The sequence below is a fragment of the Capricornis sumatraensis genome, chromosome 16, assembly GCF_032405125.1.
Source record: "Capricornis sumatraensis isolate serow.1 chromosome 16, serow.2, whole genome shotgun sequence".
Lineage (NCBI taxonomy): Eukaryota > Metazoa > Chordata > Mammalia > Artiodactyla > Bovidae > Capricornis > Capricornis sumatraensis.
The window spans coordinates 82,061,090-82,083,506 of NC_091084.1; the positions used below are offsets into that span (position 1 = coordinate 82,061,090).

The 22,417-nt window shown below is 43.4% G+C and overlaps 1 protein-coding gene across 4 annotated transcripts; it reads right to left on the minus strand.

Moving 5' to 3' along the window:
* Positions 1-844: 844 nt before the first annotated feature.
* LOC138092530 (glycine N-phenylacetyltransferase) lies at positions 845-20,315 on the minus strand. 4 transcript variants are annotated; one of them, XM_068988529.1, is made up of 6 exons: positions 20,105-20,315; positions 16,016-16,111; positions 9,610-9,717; positions 7,912-8,035; positions 6,209-6,380; positions 845-1,591 (listed from the first exon to the last, which is right to left on the minus strand). In XM_068988529.1, exons 1-6 carry the CDS (start codon positions 20,117-20,119, stop codon positions 1,189-1,191), a joined length of 918 nt encoding a protein of 305 aa, XP_068844630.1. In that variant the 5' UTR covers positions 20,120-20,315; the 3' UTR covers positions 845-1,188. The 4 variants fall into 4 exon arrangements, with proteins under 4 accessions (XP_068844630.1, XP_068844629.1, XP_068844631.1 ...); XM_068988528.1 differs by having other exon boundaries at positions 7,912-8,038; XM_068988530.1 differs by lacking the exon at positions 20,105-20,315 and adding an exon at positions 16,289-16,339 and having other exon boundaries at positions 7,912-8,038.
* Between the last annotated feature and the right edge of the window lie 2,102 nt (positions 20,316-22,417).

A 22,417-nucleotide genomic window follows, 5' to 3' on the forward strand; every position in this document is an offset into this window, starting at 1 on the left:
GCACAGCATTGACAACATGAAAAAGCCTCCGGGAAAAACACTGAAAAAATTCTGCATTCAGTGAAAATGTCCTTCAAAGCAAGCAGTTAATGTAACTTATGACTAGAATCTGTGCTGTTTTACGTTCTTAGTACTCAGGAAACTCCAGTGATGTGACGACGATCACAGACGTGATATAGAAATCCTGTCTTAGATCAGCACTTTCCGTTCATCTTCCTGAAACGAGGAAGTGCTTCTTCCTCAGTGTATTGGCTTGGAGAATCTTTATTCTACCACTGATACATCCCCAGGATCTTTCTTCTCCGATAACCATACCTGTGTTACACTAATTCATTAGAGCATTTTGTTGTTTGAAGGTTTGTGCTCTGCTGTGCTTTCTTGCTCAGTTGTGTCCGAGTCTTTGCGACCCTATGGACTGTAGCCCGCCAGGCTCCTCCGTCCATGGCATTCTCCAGGCAAGAATACTGGAGTGGGCTGCCGTTTTCCCTCCAGGCGATCTTCCTGACCCAGGGGTTGGCAGGCAGGTTCTTCACCACTGAGCCCCCGGGGAAGCCCCGTATACCCTCTAAATGGAGATACATTCGACAGTGCTGGGAACTGTAGTGCCCCACTGGAGCAGGGAGCTGATTCGCCCTTTATTGATTGTAGGCACTTTCCTCACTAGCCGTATATGTTACGAGAAACTTATGAACCTGTAAAATAAACCAGACAGAAACAGGAATACTGCCAGATGGTATCACTTAGACATTTTTTTAACGTTTCTTCAAAGCATTAACTTTATTTTTTAAATTTATTTCTTAATTGGAGGAAAATTGCCTTACAACGTTGTGTTGGTTTCTGCCATACAATAGCATAAATCAGCCATAATTATACATATATCACCTCCCTCTTTACACATGGGGTCTTAAAAAGAAAAAACGTTGAACTCACACAAGCACAGAACAGTGTGGTGGGTGCCAGGGTTGGAATGTGGAGGGAGCAGGAAGGTGTGCAAGACCCAAAGGGAAGTCCGTGGGTGAGCAGTGAACAGGGACTCTGGGGTCCTGTTGACTGTTCACCACTCTCCCACCCCAAACAGCCCACGCTGCTTCCCCGCTGATGACGCTTCATTCTTCCTTCCCGCCCAGCCCTCTGCCTCTCTGGCCATGTGTCCAGCCCACCCGGCACTGTCTTGAGGGGAGGTCCACTTCACAGCGGCTCACAGTTCCACTGGTTCCACCCACAGGGGATGGCAATGTGATGCAGGTTGTGGCTGATTCTCTGAACGATTTTGTTGGCTTTGTCTGTGTGGTTATACGCGGGGATGCCAAGCTGGTCCAGAGCCCGGGTGTGGACAGCCAGCATGTGGGAGATGAGCCCGCGGCCACGGTACTCGGGCATCGTGGCCCCCATCCGGATCTCTCCCGTCTGGTCCATCAGGGACCAGGAGGCGGGGGTCCCCTCGGGCCCCAGCAGGCAGAAGGTGGGGAAGGACCGGATACAGCGCTCGATGAACCTCTGGCTCCTCTCGTTGCCACCAAAATTCCAGAATTTATTCACCAAAGCGGCATGGGTAGGATCCATGGATGAGAGCTTAAACATCTCCTCGTTACTATTGAGAAGAAGGAAAAAACAAAAAACAAAACTCGTAAGTCACACATGCTATGAAGTATTGCACATATTGTTTGCCCCTAAATGGTCTTCAGATGATGCATTTGAGAGTGCAGGAAAGGAACAGATTCTGCAAAGAGGCTACCCAGATTCACAATTCAAAAGCTGTGTGATTTCAAACAGGCAACATGAAGTCTCCTTCCTTTATAAAGTGAGCCTATCAATCGTACCTTCCCAAAAGCTTATATGAGAGCAATTACACCATAAGGACCCAGGATTGTGCCTACCCGCAGTCAGTTCAGTTCAGTTCAAGCGCTCAGTTGTGTCCGACTCTTTGTGACCCCATGAATCACAGCACACCAGGCCTCCCTGTCCATCACCAACTCCCAGAGTTCACTCAAACTCACGTCCATCGAGTCAGTGATGCCATCCAGCCATCTCATCCTCGGTCATCCCCTTCTCCTCCTGCCCACAATCCCTCCAAGCATCAAAGTCTTTTCCAATGAGTCAACTCTTCACATGAGGTGGCCAAAGTACTGGAGTTTCAGCTTTTGCATCATTCCTTCCAAAGAAATCCCAGGGCTGGTCTCCTTCAGAATGGACTGGTTGGATCTCCTAGCAGTTCAAGGGACTCTCAAGAGTCTTCTCCAACACCACAGTTCAAAAGCATCAATTCTTCAGCGCTCAGCCTTCTTCACAGTCCAACTCTCACATCCATACATGACCACTGGAAAAACCATACACTTGACTAGATGGACTTTGCTGGCCAAGTAATGTCTCTATTTTTCAATATACTGTCCAGACTGCTCATAACTTTCCTTCCAAGGAGTAAGCGTCTTTTAATTTCATGGCTGCAATCACCATCTGCAGGAATTTTGGAGCCCCCCAAAATAAAGTCTGACACTGTTTCCACTTTCCCCATCTCTTTCCCATGAAGTGATGGGACCAGATGCCATGATCTTCGTTTTCTGAATGTTGAGCTTTAAGCCAACTTTTTCGCTCTCCTCTTTCACTTTCATCAAGAGGCTTTTTAGTTCCTCTTCACTTTCTGCCATAAGGGTGATGTCATCTGCATATCTGAGGTTATTGATATTTCTCCCAGCAATCTTGATTCCAGCATGTGCTTCTTCCAGCCCAGCGTTTCTCATGATGTACTCTGTGTATAAGTTAAATAAGCAGGGTGACAATATACAGCCTTGACGTACTCCTTTTCCTATTTGGAACCAGTCTGTTGTTCCATGTGCGGTTCTAACTGTTGCTTCCTGACCTGCATACAGGTTTCTCAAGAGGCAGGTCAGGTGTTCTGGTATTCCCATCTCTCTCAGAATTTCCCACAGTTTATTGTGATCCATACAGTCAAAGGCTTTGGCATAGTCAATAAGGCAGAAATAGATGTTTTTCTGGAACTCTCTTGCTTTTTCCATGATCCAGCGGATGTTGGCAATTTGATCTCTGGTTCCTCTGCCTTTTCTAAAACCAGCTTGAACATCAGGAAGTTCATGGTTCACATACTGCTGAAGCCTGGCTTGGAGAATTTTGAGCATTACTTTACTAGCATGTGAGATGAGTGCAATTGTGTGGTAGTGTGAGCATTCTTTGGCATTGCTTTCTTTGGGATTGCACTGAAAACTGACCTTTTCCAGTCCTGTGGCCACTGCTGAGTTTTCCAAATTTGATGGCATATTGAGTGCAGCACTTTCACAGCATCATCTTTCAGGATTTGAAATAGCTCAACTGGGATGCCATCACCTCCACTAGCTTTGTTTGTAGTGATGCTTTCTAAGGCCCCCTTGACTTCACATTCCAGGATGTCTGGCTCTAGATGAGTGACCACACCATCATGATTATCTGGGTCGTGAAGCTCTTTTTTGTACAGTTCTTCCATGTATTCTTGCCACCTCTCCTTAATATCTTCTGCTTCTGTTACGTCCATACCATTTCTGTCCTTTATCAAGCCCATCTTTGCATGAAATATTCCCTTGGTATCTCTAACTTTCTTGAAGAGATCTCTAGTCTTTCCCATTCTGTTGTTTTCCTCTATTTCTTTGCATTGATCGCTGAAGAAGGCTTTCTTATCTCTCTTTGCTATTCTTTGGAACTCTGCATTCAGATGCTTATATCTTTCCTTTTCTCCTTTGCCTTTCGTTTCTCTTCTTTTCACAGCTATTTGTAAGACCTCTCCAGACAGCCATTTTTCTTTTTTGCATTTCTTTTCCATGGGGATGGTCTTGATCCCTGTCTCCTGTACAATGTCACGAACCTCTGTCCATAGTTCATCAGGCACTCTATCTATCAGATCTAGTCCCTTAAATCTATTTCTCACTTCCACTGTATAATCATAAGGGATTTGATTTAGGTCATACCTGAATGGTCTAGCGGTTTTCCCTACTTTCTTCAATTTGAGTCTGAATTTGGTAATAAGGAGTTCATGATCTGAGCCACAGTCAGCTCCCGGTTGTTTTTGCTGACTGTATAGAGCTTCTCCATCTTTGGCAGCAAAGAATATAATCAATCTGATTTTGGTGTTGACTATCTGGTGATGTCCATGTGTAGAGTCTTCTCTTGTGTTGTTGGAAGAGAGTATTTATTATGACCAGTGCATTTTCTTGGCAAAACTCTATTATCCTTTTCCCTGCTTCATTCCGTATTCTAAGGCCAAATTTGCCTCTTACTCCAGTAAGAAGTATCTAAAATTTAAGTATGGTTGCTGTCGGCAAAGCAGTGACTCAGTATTTAATGAGGGAATTGATAAGATACCGTTTAACCGATAATAAAACTAGGTAAACAGAAGATAGATGAGTGCTCCAAAGCACATGCTAGCAACTGTGTGTAAAACCAGAGCTTAGGGATCATGGAATCATAGAATGTTGCTGTCAGAGGGTCCTTGGCACTATGGGAACTGAAGTGCAGAGAAAGGGAGTGATGTGGAGTGCAGACAGCCCCTGAGGCACAGAAGACTGAGCTTGATGTCGTCTTCAGGCTGTGAACAGGCTTTGGAAGGGGTCTCAAGACGGGTGACTAGGGCATCTGTACTCAAGCCCATCACACCCTTAACTCTCCACGTGACCCGAGCAAGCTATTTCATCATCCAAGCTTGTTTCTGTCAGGAAAATAGGGATAATATCTCCTATCTTGTGTACCTCTGGGGTGGACAACAGAATCAAGTGAGACTGTAGATGTGGAGGCGTTTTCAGGTGTACTGTGGGGTTGTTGCTCAGTTGCCGAGTCATGTCCAACGCCTTCATGCCTCCACGGATTGTAGCATGCCAGGCTCCTCTGTCCTCCACCGTCTCCTGGAGTTTGGTCAAATTCAAGCCCATTAAGTCAGCGATGCTGTCTAACCATCTCATCCTCTGCCGCCCCTACACCCCTTCATGAATCACAGCCTTGTCCTGGCGAAGGGGCTTATGTAACTCAATGAACCTATGAACCATGCTGTGCAGAACCAACCGAAACAGATGGGCCATAGCAAAGAGTTCCAATATAACATGTTCCACTAGAGAAGGAAATGGCAACCCACTCCAGTATTCTTGCCTGGAGAACTCCATGGGCAGTGATGTATGATACTGTGAGTAAAGCTTTTCCAGTCATTTTAACACACAGAGGACCATAGGACCGGGCATCTCTGAAGAAATGGCATTTGAGAGTATGAATGACAATAAAGTGGCAAGTATATGAAGATCAGAGGGAAGACAAGGTGAAAATGCAATGGCCCAAAGCCAGGCGTGGGTGTGTGAGATCAAGCTGCATAGAGCGGGTCAGAGCTGCTGGTGGGAGGAAGCAAGAGCGACAGGATAAAGTCCAAGAGGTGATGAGTCCCAGGTCTCATAAGACCTTGGACGTTCATAAAGGAGTTTGACTTTGATTTCATTTTCATGGGCTCCAAAATCACTACAAATGGTAACTGCAGCCACACACAAAAAATCTTTCTCATTGGAGGAAAAGCTATGACAAACCTAGAAAGCATATTAAAAAACAGAGATACCACTTTCCTCACAAAAGTACATCTAGTCAAGGCTATGGTTTTTCCAGTAGTCGTATATGGATGTGAGAGTTGGACTGTAAAGAAAGCTGAGTGCCAAAGAATTAATGCTTTTGAACTGTGGGGTTGCAGAACACTCTTGAGAGCCCCTTGGATTGCAAGGAGATCCCAACCAGTCCATCCTAAAGGAAATCACTCCTGAATATTCATTGGAAGGACTGATGCTGAAACTCCAATACTTTGACCACTTAATGTGAGGAGCTGACTCATTGGAAAAGACTCTGATGATGGGAAAGATTGAGGGCAGGGGGAGAAGGGGTCGACAGAGGATGAAATGGTTAGATAGCTGCAATGGACATGAGTTTGAGCAAACTCCTGGAGATGGTGAAGGACAGGGAAGCCTGGCATGCTGTAGTCTGTGGAGTTGCAAAAAGTCAGACACGATTTAGCAACTGAACACCAACAGCAAGCTGAGAAACCTCAGTGGAACGGCTTTTCGACAGGTGAATGGATGTGACCCACGTTCCACTGTAAAAGCATCACTCTGGAAATGCATTGCGGGGAGCCAAGAGTGACTGCAGGGAGAGAAGTCAGGAGGCTGCTGCAACAGTGAAAGAGTGTCTTTTTCAAACTCACATGGCTTTGGGTGCGCCGTATCCAACAGGTAAGTTCTTTGTCTCTAGCAGGGAAGGAAGAAGTTTCCTCGCTGTCTCAGGCATCACATAGAGAATGCACTGTGTGTGCTCGACCTTAACAAATTTAGTGGCTGCAAGACTCTGTATCACCTCATTCAGACTGGACTGTGAACCTAGATAGTAGTTAGGGGAGAAGTAAGTGCCCTTGTAGGTGCTTCCGGAAGCTTCCCAACAGACACGTCCAGGATTGAAAGTCAGCAACTTTGATTCTGGTGTTGCAAGCGACCATGTGACCTTGGCCACATCACTGCCTCAACCTGTTTGCACTTACCCAATACAGAGATAACACTAGAAATACTGTGGAATCAAGGACACGTGGCATTTAAAAAATCATAGCCAAACTTGGGCTTCCTTGGTAGTCCAGTGGTTAAGAATGTGCCTACCAATGCAGAGGTCATGGGTTCAGTCCCTGATCTGGGCAGATGCCTCGGAGGGACTAAGCCTGTGTGCTGCGGCTTCTGAAGCCCACTCTCTTAGAACCTGTGGTCCACAGCAAGATGAGCCACGCCAATGGAAGCCCACACAGCGCCATGAAGAGCAGCCCCTACTTGCTGCAACTAGAGAAAGCCTGTGGGCAGCAACAAAGACCCAGCACAGCCAAAATAAATTAAAAAAAACACACAGTAGCTAACCTTGCATGTATACGGGTGGCATGCCCTGGTATTGGTCTAGTACCACATTTAATCCTTACATTAACCTTATGTATTGCGTACATGCTCAATCATGTGCAACTCTTTGCAACCACATGGACCACAGCCTGCCAGGCTCCCCTGTTCATGGGATTGTCCAGGCAAGAATACTGGAGTGGGTTGCCTCCTCCAGGGGGATCTTCCCAACCCAGGGATTGAACCCACGTCTCCTGCATCGGCAGGCGGATTCTTTACCACTGTGCCCCCTGGGAAGCCCAGCCACAAGTTTCAGGTACTTCTATTATCTTCATTGTTTATACGTGAGGGGACTGAATAATAGATACGTTACACTACTTGCTCAAGACCACGAAGCAAATAGTAGGCAGAACAGGGATGTCACCCAAGGGAGTCTGATTCCAACAGTGACAGGTTTTCCTGTGACTGGGGACGTGCTCTATGGCACAAGGACTTGTCATTCCAATTGTGGCTCAGTGGCAAAGAATCCACCTGCCAGTGCAGGAGACACAAGAGCCGCAGGTTAGATCCCTGGGTCAGGAGGATCCCCTGGAGAAGGAAATGCAACCCGCTCCAGTATTCTTGCCTGGAAAATGTCATGGACAGAGGAGCCTGGCGGGCTGCAGGCCCTGAGATTGCAGAGTTGGACACGGTTTAGGAACTAAACAGCAAACAACAAGAAGGCCAGAGGGGGAGCTCTGCTCTCATACCCAGTTACCCTAAGGGAGCTTCAGTCTGTCTGCAAAATATGTCAGGAACCCTCATCTAGCAAGAACTTCCGTCACTCACATTCTCTTAAAAGAGCCCTACAGTTTGCAATGTTTGAGTTCAACTCCACTGAAGACATGGCGTTAGCTGACACAGGGAGTGACCATCAAGCTGAGTGTCTGGGGTCTAGTAGAAAATACTGACTGTAAGGGATGTACTCAGGATAAAGAGATGCTCCAGGTGTAGATATGAGCAGTCCCCTCAGTGGGTAGATCCCAGATCCCTTACGTACCTTGGATCTGCAAATGCTGTTTCCAGTTGATGACATCTGATGTGGCAAGGGACTCTTGACAGTTGTTGAGATCCTTAGAATAGATTTGGTAGGTATTGGTGTAATGATCAAAGTCATCTGCCATCTCCTGTGTGGTTGGGTAATATAAATAAAGCAAACTGATGATCCCCAGTGATTGGAATACTTGTTTGGTATTTCATGATACAGTGCTATTTTACAAACTATACATCGCTATTCTTCTTGGTGTGCTATCATCATTTCTGAATCATTTTCACCATACGACTAAGTCAGGGATTTAATGAATGATTCCACTTACTAGTAAGAAAAACTTGATGAAGGTATTTTTCTGTTGCACAACAATTTCAAATCAACCAAACACTTACCAGTTTAGAATGTATTCTTCAGTGATTCTACAATCCTCAGGAGAAAGAACCAAATTTAAAGACAATCTTCTGTTGCAAGAGTAAATGTTACTCTGTTTCAAAGAGTCTCAGAACAAATGGATTATGAGGACAATATTGAAACGGACGTAGGTAATGTTGCATTAGAATTCTCACACGTGATAAAGCTGTGCAGAATGGAGACCCAGGATGCCTTAAGAATGTAAACTGCAACGCACTGTTTAAAAAATAATTCATATTTCCAAAAAAGCTAAAACACAAAATTTGCTCAAAAAGATTGTCTCAAAATTAACAAATAAAAGATGATGAGATTATTTTGAAGCTGAAGGAAGAAATCAAAGAACAACTACCCAACAAGGGCAGAATAGCTGGAAATTGTTGCCCAGAAATGCCTTTCCCATTAATACCACCAACAATCTGTTTTTTAAAGATTGCATTAAAAAGTGAGTATTATTCCCTTTTTAGATTTTAATAACGAAAGTATCTTTACTTTTGTATTCTGTTTAATTTGGTACTTAAAAAAATCACTATACATTTAAATTTTACTTTCAAATAGTTTATCAAATGATACTATACAGTTACTTATTTTTGCATGTGGGAATTTTTATACTTTATTTTCAATATGCTTATAACATATTTATATTTGAGACAGATTAACAACTTAGTTTGAGTGATTTTTAAAAGTCCAGTACTGAAAATATATTCCCAAATACAAGCATCATAATTAGTTATTTTTATTTCCCTAACGTTATCATCAGAGAAGGAAATGGCAACCCACTCCAGCGTTCTTGCCTGGAGAATCCCATGGACAGAGGAGCCTGGTGGGCTGCCGTCCAAGGGGTCGCAGAGAGTCAGACATGACCGAAGCAGCTTCGCACACAACATTATCATATTTACCTTCACACATGTTGGGGTGTTCCTTTCTCTGCTTAGAATGCAACCTCTGTTCTTGTCAACCTGTCAAAAACCTACTATTCTTCAAAATTCCCTTTTGGCAAAACGTCTTCAGTGGACGCTCTCTGGCCCTTGCCCCGCGTCCTGACATCGACAGTCTAACTGTCTCTTGGCCAGCGCTACTCCGGAATCTCGGGTATTTCCTGTACCTTGTCACACCTCACTGTCTTTGCTTTGCTTGTCTGTTTCCCTCCAGACTCCAAGGTTCTTGAGCACAAGGGCATATACACTGTCACTGCATTTCGTTTCTGTATCCACAGGGTCTCCCACACTGCCAGGCACGCAGTGGGCACAGAGTGAATACAAACACAGATGCACGTTCATTCTACCCCTGGCCCCTTACCTGCTCGTGAGGGCGGATAACCACGGTCTTAAAATCAGGCCACTTGTCCACCAGGGCCTTTAGATTGAATGGGTTTCCCTGGTTCATGTGGAAGACGGTCCCGTAAACCTGCCGTATCCCGAGAAAGTGAGAGGGTCAGCTTATCAGGAAGGGGTGGTGAAGCACCGTATTTGATTAGGACAAGGCTTATTTCTATGAAACCAGGTTAAGTACCTAATAGGGCCTTTATTTCGGTCTTCAGGTTCTACTTTATGACTCCAGATGGAAATAGACTTTGGGGTCAAACAATGAGAACATTATATTGTGTGTGTTAGTCGCTCAGTTGTGTCCAACTGTTTGTGACCCCATGGACTGTAGCCTGCCAGGCTCCTCTGTCCACAGGATTCTCCAGGCAAGAATACTGGAGTGGGTTGCCATTTCCTTCCCCAGGGGATCTTCCCAACCCAGGAATCGAACCCAGATCTCCTGCCTTGAAGGCAGATTCTTTACTGTCTGAGCCACCAGGGAAGATAAAAAATATTAGTATATTTTAAAATCCAGATAAATAAAATGAATAAATTAAAATAATCTACTAACACACTGCAGAACTTAGTGTTATATATTTCCATTTTATTCCACTTATTTACACACACACATAGATTTCAGGGTTCCCTGATAGCTCAGTCAGGGAAACTAAAGAAACTGCCTGCAATGCAAGAGACCCGGGCTCAATCCCTGGGTCGGGAAAATCCCCTGGAGAAGAGAATGGCAACCCACTCCAGTATTCTTGCCCAGAAAATTCCATGGACAGAGAAGCCTGGTGGGCTACAGTCCACGAGGTCACAAAGAGTCGGACACGACTGAGTGGCTAACACACACGCACACAGTTCTTAAACATGAAATTAATTACCTAATACATATTAATTTAACATATGTTCCCCCACACACATACACACACACACTATACTATGAGCATATTTCCACATCAATAAACACAAATCTATATAATCATTTTTAATGGTGGCATAATATCCATTATATGAAAGGACTACTTCAATTTTACTATGTCTTATTGCTGGCCATTTCAGCGTTTTCTAATTTTTAACAGTTTATTTTTCAGTGAACATTGCTTTTGCATAAATCTTTGCAAATATGTCTGATATTACAAATTCTAGAAGGGGAATTTCTGGGTCAAACATCAACTGTTGTTTAAATATTTTATTGTTCTTGCACACATCTCTGAATCACCTTCCATAAAGGTTAAATGAATTCCCATCTATGTAAAAAGTAGAGATAGCATAGTGTTAACAACACAAGCTTTGGTGGCCAACATCCAAGGGCAACTTCTTATGCAATTTTTTAAATCTTTGCAACCACCTGTTCAAACATTGGTGCCTTCAAAACATTGAAGAGGCTGAGAAAGAGATTGTCCAAACTGGAATGACTCACGTGGTTGTGGGGAGAGGAAAAACAGCAATCCACACCAGGGTGCACCTTAGGACCTAGATGCATTGAAACAACATGCCTTACAGAAGGCGTGGAAGAGTGCCAAAGACCAGGGCCAGAGGACGGAATGGGGACTGTTTCAATGACAAAGGACCACCTCTCACCCTGTGCTTCCCTACTCTTGGCATGAAATGTTAATGTCAGACTAAGGCAAAAGAGGAGGAGGCAAACCTAGACTTTGCTTTTCAAACTTTGACTTTACTGAGTTTTTATAAATTAAATTTCTGCCATTAGCAGAAATTTAGCTCAATATAGAAATTAAGTGCAGTTTTAAGGAAAATAAAATACATGTTTTTCCACATGATGTTTGGAACAAGTGGCATTTATATACACATTTCTGTGCCCATGATTGTGTCATTTAACCGGAACATAGTGACTCAGGCAGCCACTACAAATGGAAGGGACTGAAGCTAACAGGTGAGATTAAACCCACTTAGTTTCCTCTGCTTGGGAGATAGGTGGGCAGTCTTCCAGGCTGTGATACCCAGATTTTTCTCTCACCTGAGACTTATTAGCAACTAGTCAATGAGTTTTATGTCATACATTTGTAACAAGAATAAATTTTACAAATATCCTAGATTTCTGCTTATGGGGGAAAATCTATGTCATCAAAGAATCAGGTGAGTAGAGAGGAAAAGAACCTCATTAAAACTGAGGATCTCATATTGAGAGTTACTTTGCCTTACAGTAGAGTTGGGCTAAGACTAGTCATGCCGAGGATTTTCTCGAAAAAGTTGGGATCCACTTAACACAAAAAGTAAATAACAATTCAAACCCCAGACATAGAGCATGAAAGAAAACAATTTAACTTGAAAAAAGTTTCAAAGTAGACACTTAAGATAAAAATAACTCAGGCACCTAACTGATTTAGTTCCTCCTCCTCCTAAAAAAATACTTTTGAGGTTATGTTGAATACGTGGGGTACTTCCTGATATTTGGTAAGTGTTTAAGAAGTATTGGCTATTAATTTTATCATATCTTATTTAACCCTCCAAACATCTCCGCAAGGTAATGATAACCCTGCTTAGGGCTTTCCTGGTGTTTCAGATGGTGAAACATCTGCCTGCAAAGTGGGAGACCTGGGTTTGATCCCTGGGTCGGGAAGATTCCTTGGAGAAGGAAATGGCAACCCACTCCAGTATTCTTGCCTGCAAAATCCCATGGACAGGCTACAGTCCATGGTCTCAGAGTCAGACACGACTGAGTGACTCACACACACACAACCCTGTTCAAGGTTGAGGAGTGTCTGCCAAGAGTATTTACTTTCTGGTTTTACTGATTTTACATGCAAGAGCACTGAGATTTTTGCAGTGTTACCCAGAAAACAATGAATTTGTGGGATCAAAGTCTTCTGACTCCTGAACTTGTTCCTCTCAAGAGCTCCCTACCCTATCCCTCAGTGTAGCGTGCCTCTGGGCTACACTAAGCGCCCGTGGCCTAGCCTACACATGACCCCTAAACAAGGTGTCAGGGCACCAAGTAGAAGTTGCATTTGGCGCTTTGCCACCCCATGGACATGGGGTTATCCAGGTCAGAACACTGGTGTGGGGAGCCGTTGCCTTCTCCAGGGGATCTTCCCAACCCAGGGATGGAACCCAGGTCTCCCGTATTGCAGGCGGATTCTTTACCAGCTGAGCCACAGGGAAGCTCCCCCCAACCCCCCAGCCAAAAAAAGATATAATATGATGGATTATTGTAATATAATATAATAAAGGATATAATGTGATGCTATTCCTTTCAGGTTTCACATCATTATGATCAGTATCAGTTCAGTTTGGTCTTTCAGTCGTCTCCGACTCTTTGCGACCCCATGAATCACAGCACGCCAGGCCTCCCTGTCCATCACCAACTCCCAGAGTTCACTCAGACTCATGTCCATCGAGTCCATGATGCCATCCAGCCCTCTCATCCTCAGTCGTCCCCTTCACCTCCTGCCCCCAATCCCTCCCAGCATCAGAGTCTTTTCCAATGAGTCAACTCTTCGCATGAGGTGGCCAAACTACTGGAGTTTCACCTTTAGCATCATTCCTTCCAAAGAACACCCAGGACTGATCTCCTTCAGAATGGACTGGTTGGATCTCCTTGCAGTCCAAGGGACCCTCAAGAGTCTTCTCCAACACCACAGTTCAAAAGCATCAATTCTTCGGTGCTCAGCCTTCTTCACAGTCCAACTCTCACATCCATACATGACCACAGGAAAGACCATAGCCTTGACTAGATGGACCTTTGTTGGCAAAGCAATGTCTCTGCTTTTCAATATGCTATCTAGGTTGGTCATAACTTTTCTTCCAAGGAGTAAGCATCTTTTAATTTCATGGCTGCAGTCACCATCTGCAGGGATTTTGGAGCCCCCCAAAATAAAGTCAGCCACTGTTTCCACTGTTTGCCCATCTATTTGCCATGAAGTGATGGGACCGGATGCCATGATCTTCGTTTTCTGAATGTTGAGCTTTAGGCCAACTTTTTCACTCTCCACTTTCACTTTCATCAAGAGGCTTTTTAGTTCCTCTTCACTTTCTGCCATAAAGGTGGTGTCATCTGCATATCTGAGGTGATTGATATTTCTCCCGGCAATCTTGATTCCAGCTTGTGTTTCTTCCAGTCCACCGTTTCTCATGATGTACTCTGCATAGAAATTAAATAAGCAGGGTGACAGTATACAGCCTTGACGTACTCCTTTTCCTATTTGGAACCAGTCTGTTGTTCCATGTCCAGTTCTAACTGCTGCTTCCTGACCTGCATACAGATTTCTCAAGAGGCAGGTCAGGTGGTCTTGTATTACCATCTCTTTCAGAATTTTCCACAGTTTATTGTGATCCAGGTATAGATTTTTCCAGTACAGGAAAAACAACCTTTTTTTATCAGGTTGAAGAAGTTCCCTCCTATTTCTAGTTTGCTGAGAGTTTTATTTTTATCAGAAATATTACATTCTGTCAAACATTTTTCCGCATCTATTGAGAGAAGATCTATGCTTTTCTCCAGCCTGTTGATAACAGTGAATTGAACTGCTTGATTTTTGAATGTTGAATCTGCCTTGCCTTTCCAAGATGAACTTCCCTTGGTTATGATGTATTATTCTTCTGATATGTTGATGGATTTGACTTGATATTATTTTGTTAATGGATATCTCTGTTCACAAAGAATATTGTTCTATAGTTTTCTTTTTGGTATCAGGGTAATTCTGGACTCATAAAATGATTTGGGAAGTGTTTTCTCCTCTGCTCTATTCTGCAAGGGTTTTTGTGGAAGTGACATTTTTTCCTTACGTGTTTGGTAGAAATTGCCACTGACAATATGTGAGCGTGGAATTTTCTTTGTTGGAAGGTTTTAAACTACAAAATCAATTTCTCCAATAGATACAGGGCAGTTCAGGTTGCATATTTCTTCTTCAGCGACCTTTGGTAATTCATGCTATTCACAGAATATACAAAGTAAAACTTGTGGACTTAGTATTGAAAATTATTTTCACTGGAAGTGCCAAGTCTTAACTACTGGACTGCCAGAGAAGTCCCTCGACTGTTATTCTTTTTTAGTATAAGCACTTAATGCTATCTGTTTCTCAGTTATCAACTGCTTTAGTTGCATCCCAAAGCTTTTCATACATTGTATTTTTATTTTCATTCAACTAAAATGTTTCCCAATTTCCCTTGTAATTTTAAATCTGACTTGTTTAGAAGTGTGTCATATACTTTTAGAAATTCAAGTATTTTCCAGATATCTTTCAGGGTTTTTTTGTTTGTTTTTTGAGTTTAATTCTATATTGCTCAAGAACATACTTGCTATATTTCAATTCTTCTGAAAGTTTTAGAAATATGGTCTATTTTGCTAAATATTCCATGTACACTTGAAAATAGTACGTACCCTGCCATGGTTGTGGGAGTAAAGTGAAGTGAAGTCGCTCAGTTGTGTCCAACTCTGTGTGACCCCATGGCCTGTAGCCTACAAGGCTCCTCTGTCCATGGGATTTTCCAGGCAAGAGTACTGGAGTGGATTGCCATTTCCTTCTCCAGGAGATCTTCCCAACTCAGGGATCAAACCCAGGTCTCCTGCATGGTTATGGGAAGTATTCTATAAATGTCAGTTTATTCAAGTTGGTTCATAGTATGTCATATACAATAAGTTCCTATATGTATTTATAGGTTTTCTGCCTATTCTACAAATTACTGAGAGAGAAGTGTTGAACTCTCTATACCTGTGTGTTTTCCTGATTCTTCTTTCAGTTTTATCAGTTTTTGTCTCATGGACTTAGAGCCTCGGTTGCTAGGTGCATACATTTCAGGTTTTCTTGTATCTTCTTGGTGAATTGATTCCTTTATCATAGTGCAGTGGCATCTTTATCTCTAGTAATAGCCTACTCCCTTTGTAATATATATTATTGCAAGAAAAACACTTCCACTTCTCTATGGCACAAGATAATTCCTTAAACATAATTTCTGTCTCATTCGAAGTTAAACATAATCCTTGGGGTTTGACAGAAAGCAGAAGTTGACAGATAATTAATTACAAAGAAGAAACATAATGGATAGCTTTTCATCGGGCACTTGATTGTTTGCTAAGAATAAACATTGACTTTGGCAATTCGGGAAGAAAGAAAAACTTCCAGAGTTACATAACATGAGTTGAAAGGGCACGAGGGAAAGCTTTGGCATCACCACACAACAAAGGTCATGATGGGTTCAAACCACAGCACTGCCACTCACTACTGGCCCGGTCTTGGTCAGGTCATATGACCGAGCCTCCCTTTCCTCTTTGGTTCTACAGACATGATATAGCTGCCTTCCAGACAGGTGCTGTAATCCAAACGAGCAGCCAGGTGGGTGAGCTAGGCACAGAGTCGGTGCTCAGGGAGTCCTTGTTCTCTTTCCCACCTTCCCTCAAGCTGTCCCTAGCCCCTTTCCCCTTAAGAACGTTCCACTCTCACCTTTAAGGACTCAGGGAGACTCTTCCTCAAGGATTTCTCTAACATCTGCAGCAGTTGTGGGCCGTGTAAGTGGAACATCTTGGCAGGTCCCTTAATCTAAGAGAGGGTCGACAGACAAGGAGTGAGAAGCGCCGGAAGACACACAGAGACGCCTGTTTCCTGAGAAACAGCAACGGTTAAAAAACAAAACAGAACAAAAAGCCCGCCACTCCCTTCATGTTTCTGTGTCTTCCTGCAAGGAACTGCCCTTCTCCTGTTGGGCTTAAGACTCACCATGACCCTCACGTTATCTGTGACAAGGCCAGGTACTAATCCTTCAAATTGCCCATCTTCAACAGCTCATATAAGTCAGCGTAAACAAACCTTCAAACAAAAAGCCAAACAACCCCATTAAAAGGGCATAAGAACTGGATTCTTTCTGACTCTGTTTACTCTCCCTTCCTACATGGTTAGGTGGATGGTTTATCCCTGCTGAACAATGGCAACAAAGTGTTCTAACGGCTTAACAAAGGTTATTGGCTTGACAAATCATTAATCCCTCTTCTCTCCTGAACGCTGTCCTCTGCACCGTGATCCACCCTTAGCCCAAGCCGACACTGGCATTCAGAATGATCTTCCATGAAATTTTGCTGACTCCTTTCCATGAAATAACCCTTTTCTGCCTCACCTTTCAGATGTTTGTAGATCTTACCATCTGAGAGTTCTTCTGTCGAAATAATACCCTATTTCAGCACTCCTTTTCTCTCTTGAAATAATCCTTTCAAATAAAATCTCTCCTTACCAAAGTCTGGCTTTGATTTTTTATCTAATGGTATTTTGGTATCATTTCATTATAATTTAAATAGACTTTTGTGACTAGCCTGGAAACCTAAGTATTGATTTATTCACCTATGCAGTCATTCACTTATTCAATCACCCAATGAGTGTTAATATTTATTGAGAACTTAATGTATTCAACAAATGAGGTGTCACCTCAGCTAGGCTGAACTACATTTCCCAGAATTCCCTTCCCTTTATGTTTCCACTTAGGGTGGACCACAGAGATTCTCTGGTAGCTCAGCTGATAAAGAATCCGCCTGCAATACAGGAGACCACAGTTTGATTCCTGGGTTGGGAAGATCCCCTGGAGAAGGGATAGGCTACCCACTCTAGTATTCTTGCCTGGAGAATCCCCATAGACAGAGATGCCTGGCAGGCTACAGTCCATGGGGTCACAAAGAGCTGGACACGACTGAGCGACTAAGCACAGCACCTTGGAGAGATTCCTATGGAAAGCTTGGTTGTTGCTGTTCAGTTGCTCAGTCGTGACCGACTCTTTGTGACCCAATGGACTGCAGTACACCAAGTTTCCCTGTTCATCACCATCTCCTGGAGTTTGCTCAAACCCATGCCCATTGAGTCGGTGATGCCATCCAACCATCTCATCCTCTGCTGCCTCCTTCTCCTTCTGCCCTCAATATTTCCCAGTGAAAACCCGGAGAGCAGAATTAAAGCAGTGGGCATTTTGCAGCTAACCTCAGGGATTCCCAGGTAGCTCAGTGATAAAGAATCCACCTGCTAATGCAGGAGACTCAGGAGATGTTGGTTTGATCCCTGGGTCAGGAAGATCCTTTGGAGGAGGAAATAGCAACCCACTCCAGTATTTCTGCAGGAAAATTCCACAGACAGAGGAGCCTGGCAGGTTGCACAAAGCTGGACGTGGCACAGTAACTCAAGATATAAGGTAGTAGCTGGGCTGGAAGAGCGTCTCCATCCCCTGGGTCTACCTTCAGCCTGTCTGTCCCCGGGGACAGGGGAATGTTAACCCCTTAATGGCTAGCAAATACTTTCTCCTATTCCATAGACTGTTCATTTTGTTGATTCTTTTGCTGTGGAGAAACTTCTTAGTTTGATATAGCCCCAAGTGTTTATTTTCTGCTTTCAATACTTGAGCTTTTGTTGTCATATCCAAAAAGAATCATTGCCAAGACCACGGTCAAGGTTTCCCCCTCATGTTTTCTTCTAGGAATTTTATGATTTCATGATACATTTAAGCCTTTAATCCATTCTAGGTTAATTTTCTGAAGTGGCCTTTGCATCTTGATGTAGCTGCTGTGGGCAGTCACTGAGGCTGGTAGGAATCACTTAAGTCCTGTAAATATATGTTTTCTTTACTATAAGGTGAAGTGTGCTAGTCTCCTCTGTTGCCCTTCTTTTCCACACAGGACCACAGAATATTTCTTTAATTCAGTATCTGACTGAACAACTCTGGACTGTCTTTATTTTATTTAGGCCCTAATTCCAGAAGACCTTCAAAATCCAGCTTTTGTTCCCATTTCAAAGTCTTACTCAAATTTCCCTTTTCTCTCTATTGACTCCCGTTAGTTCCTCAACCCAAACAGAACAGATCACTCTCTTTTCTGTACTCCCCCAAGATTACGTACACATTTCAATCAAAACTTGTTACCGCACATCACAGTTTGCCCTCTGGATTATCAGCCCTCTAGGCAGGGCCGTAAGTCATTTCTTCTATCATCCTCAATGCTTATTACACCGTCGGGCACACAGTAGGAACTCAGTGTCTGTGGATTTAACGCGTGACGCGCTTGCATAAACACAATCACCCCTTTAGTCGCTCTGCTCACCAAGGGAAGAGACTCGTTCTTTCATTCCACAGGTGTCAGCAGAAGAACCAACTACATTCTGGGCTTGGGCACTCCTACCAGATGTTTCTTGGGAAAAAAAGCTCAGACCAGAATAGAAGTGCCCGTGCCATGCTTTGGAGAATATCAAGAGAATAGAAGTGCATCATTCCTAAACATTAATCAGACACCGCGTGTGTGCTAAGCTGCTTCAGCCTGTCCGACTCTTGCAACCCTTAAGGACTCCTCTGTCCATGCGATTCTCTCAGCAAGAAGACTGGAGTGGGCTGCCATGCCCCTCCCTCCAGGGGGTCCAACCCACGGACTGAAAGCCTGTCTCTTGTGTCTCCTGCAGTAGCAAGCGGGCTCTTTACCATTAGTGCCACCTGGGAAGCCCATTCAGACATTAGCTAGGAGCATTTCACAAAAAGATTGCATGAGAATAAGAAAAGTTGAATTTGATGCCAGATTACTGGGGATAGAATATTAAAGTCTTGACAAGTACATTTGGGACTTTTTGCACTTGCATATATGCACACACGCACACACAAAATGAACACAAATGTAATGTTCAATAAATGCAGTTGACTAAAACTGAGGACATTCATTTTAGGGGGTTGCCAGCCTTGGCAACAGCCAAAGTCCTGTGAAGCACTGTTTGAAACCTTTGACAAGTCTGCTCCAGTCCTTGGAATTTATCCAAAGAAAACAGCTCAAATGAAGAAAAATACTCTGAAAAAGTTTGAAAGCAATACAATATTAACTCACAGGGATGTACAGGACACAATCTCAGTGTCCCGCTATAAATATAATTCATGTAAATATAATCTATCATTATTTTGCTATTCTAAAACCCATTTTAACCTGAAGGTTCTATGTTGCCATATGAGAGTCTTCAAGATGAACATGGAAAGGATGGACATGACACTGGAAAAATAACTAGAGGCCTTTTTGTGTGCATATTTACATAAATCACAGACAATAAAAATTTAGAAAGAAACACCAAATTATATAGGAGCATTGTAACTGAGATTTTAAAAATTACTTTTACTTTTTTATGGTTTTAAATTAACATCAATCTCATCTGGATCGTAGTCTGTTGGCTACAGTCTGCCTCATCTCTTGGAAACTTTGAGAAGGGCACTTAATTTCCCTGGCCATCATTTACCCAAAGGGGAAAAAAGCTGGCTGCCATATAACGTTACTAGGGCATTGAATAAGATCATGTTTGCATAGTATGTCTACAAACTGTTGCATAAATATCACCCAAACCCACACACTTCTTCCCAGAAGCTCTTACCTTTTCTGGCAAGCCAGCTATTAACAGGAAGCTCCCAAATCATGCCACATTTATGTATCAATTCAGAACAAAAGCCCGTCCTTATCCGGGGAAAAGTTCTTACAGAATCAGGACACTACCCCGTATATAGTACATGCCTGATACAGATTTCTCAAAGGGAACCACTACCTTTTCGCTTAGCATCACTCTCAGCACTCAGAAATTCTTATCCACTTCCAGCAGCAGCGTTTTGGCTCATCTGCTTCAGTGAGGAGACAGGGCCGAGGCCTCCCTCCTTGGCTCTCACCTGTGACACTGTCTTCCCCCTCAGTCTCTGCAGAGATCCCCCCCAGAAACAAGAGGCAGAAAACCATTCCAGAGATGACACGTATCTTCTGGCTACTGTGGTCTTGAGAGGTGTGCCTATTGGCCTGATCCCCAGCCTGCTGAGCTGAGACGCTTAACTGAACCCACACACCAAGCTGCGCTTCGGCGGCTGCATGTGGGGAGTCCCTCCTCCCAGGTCCCGTGTTTGGCAGAGTGCCCCGCTGAGGCTCATTTTTTTCCAGAGGTCTGAGCTGCTTTCTGATCCCGCAGGTCCTTCCAGTCCTCCCAGTCCTCAGAAACTCTGAACTGTGAGATCCCAGAGGCAGGGTCTCTACAGGCAACACCTGCTGCGCTCTCTTCATTTTCATGAATACCTGCTGCAAAAGCAAGAGACAGCGACTGTTTGAACTTGATGTAGAGAATCAGAGCTCTCTTTTTAACCCTAAGAAATTACTTACTTGGAAAGAATAAAGGGCCTAGAAAGTACCCCCACAGACTGTGGCTCAGATCATGAACTCCTTATTACCAAATTCAGACTCAAATTGAAGAAAGTAGGGAAAACCGCTAGACCATTCAGGTATGACCTAAATCAAATCCCTTTTGATTACACAGTGGAAGTGAGAAATAGATTTAAGGGCCTAGATCGGATAAATAGAGTGCCCAATGAACTATGGACAGAGGTTTGTGACATTGTACAGGAGACAGGGATCAAGACCATCCCCATGGAAAACAAATGCAAAGAAGAAAAATGGCTCTCTGGGGAGGCCTTAGAAATAGCTGTGAAAAGAAGAGAAGTGAAAAGCAAAGGAGAAAAGGAAAGATATAAGCATCTGAATGTAGCGTTCCAAAGAATAACAAGAAGAGATAAGAAAGCCTTACTCAGCGATCAGTGCAAAGAAATAGAGGAAATAAACAGAATGGGAAAGACTAGAGATCTCTTCAAAAAAATTAGAGATACCAAGGGAACATTTCATTCAAAGATGGGCTTGATAAAGGACAGAAATGATATGGACCTAACAGAAGCAGAAGAGATTAAGAAGAGGTGGCAAGAATACACAGAAGAACTGTACAAAAAAGAGCTTCATGACCCAGATAATCACGATGGTGTGATCACTCATCTAGAGCCAGACATCCTGGAATGTGAAGTCAAGTGGGCCTTAGAAAGCATCACTACGAACAAAGCTAGTGGAGGTGATGGCATTCCAGTTGAGCTATTTCAAATCCTGAAATGTGATGCTGTGAAAGTGCTGCACTCAATATGGCAGCAAATTTGGAAAACTCAGCAGTGGCCACAGGACTGGAAAAGGTCAGTTTTCAGTGCAATCCCAAAGAAAGGCAATGCCAAAGAATGCTCAAACTACTGCACAATTGCACTCATCTCACATGCTAGTAAAGTAATGCTCAAAATTCTCCAAGCCAGGCTTCAGCAGTATGTGAGCCATGAACTTCCTGATGTTCAAGCTGGTTTTAGAAAAGGCAGAGGAACCAGAGATCAAATTGCCAACATCTGCTGCATCATGGAAAAAGCAAGAGAGTTCCAGAAAAACATCTATTTCAGCTGTATTGACTGTGCCAAAGCCTTTGACTGTGTGGACCACAATCAACTGTGGAAAATTCTGAAAGAGATGGTAATACAAGACCACCTGACCTGCCTCTTGAGAAACCTATATGCAGGTCAGGAAGCAACAGTTAGAACTGGACATGGAACAACAGACTGGTTCCAAATAGGAAAAGGAGTACGTCAAGGCTGTATACTGTCACCTGGCTTATTTAACTTATATGCAGAGTACATCATGAGAAACGGTGGACTGGAAGAAACACAAGCTGGAATCAAGATTTCCGGGAGAAATATCAATCACCTCAGATATGCAGATGACACCACCCTTATGGCAGAAAGTGAAGAGGAACTAAAAAGCCTCTTGATGAAAGTGAAAGTGGAGAGTGAAAAAGTTGGCTTAAAGCTCAACATTCAGAAAACGAAGATCATGGCATCTGGTCCCATCACTTCATGGGAAAGAGATGGGGAAAGAGTGGAAACAGTGTCAGACTTTATTTTGGGGGGCTCCAAAATCCCTGCAGATGGTGACTGCAGCCATGAAATTAAAAGACGCTTGCTCCTTGGAAGAAAAGTTATGAGCAACCTAGATAGTATATTCAAAAGCAGAGACATTACTT

Bases quoted from the DNA above. Each gene is read 5' to 3' on its own strand.
- LOC138092530 (XM_068988528.1), bottom strand. The intron at 9,718-16,015 runs GTGAGAGTGGAA...GGGATACGGCAG, and splicing joins GTCTCCCTGAGTCCTTAAAG to GTTTACGGGACCGTCTTCCA. The intron at 1,592-6,208 runs GTGAGTTTGAAA...TCTTCTCAATAG, and splicing joins TACGGCGCACCCAAAGCCAT to TAACGAGGAGATGTTTAAGC.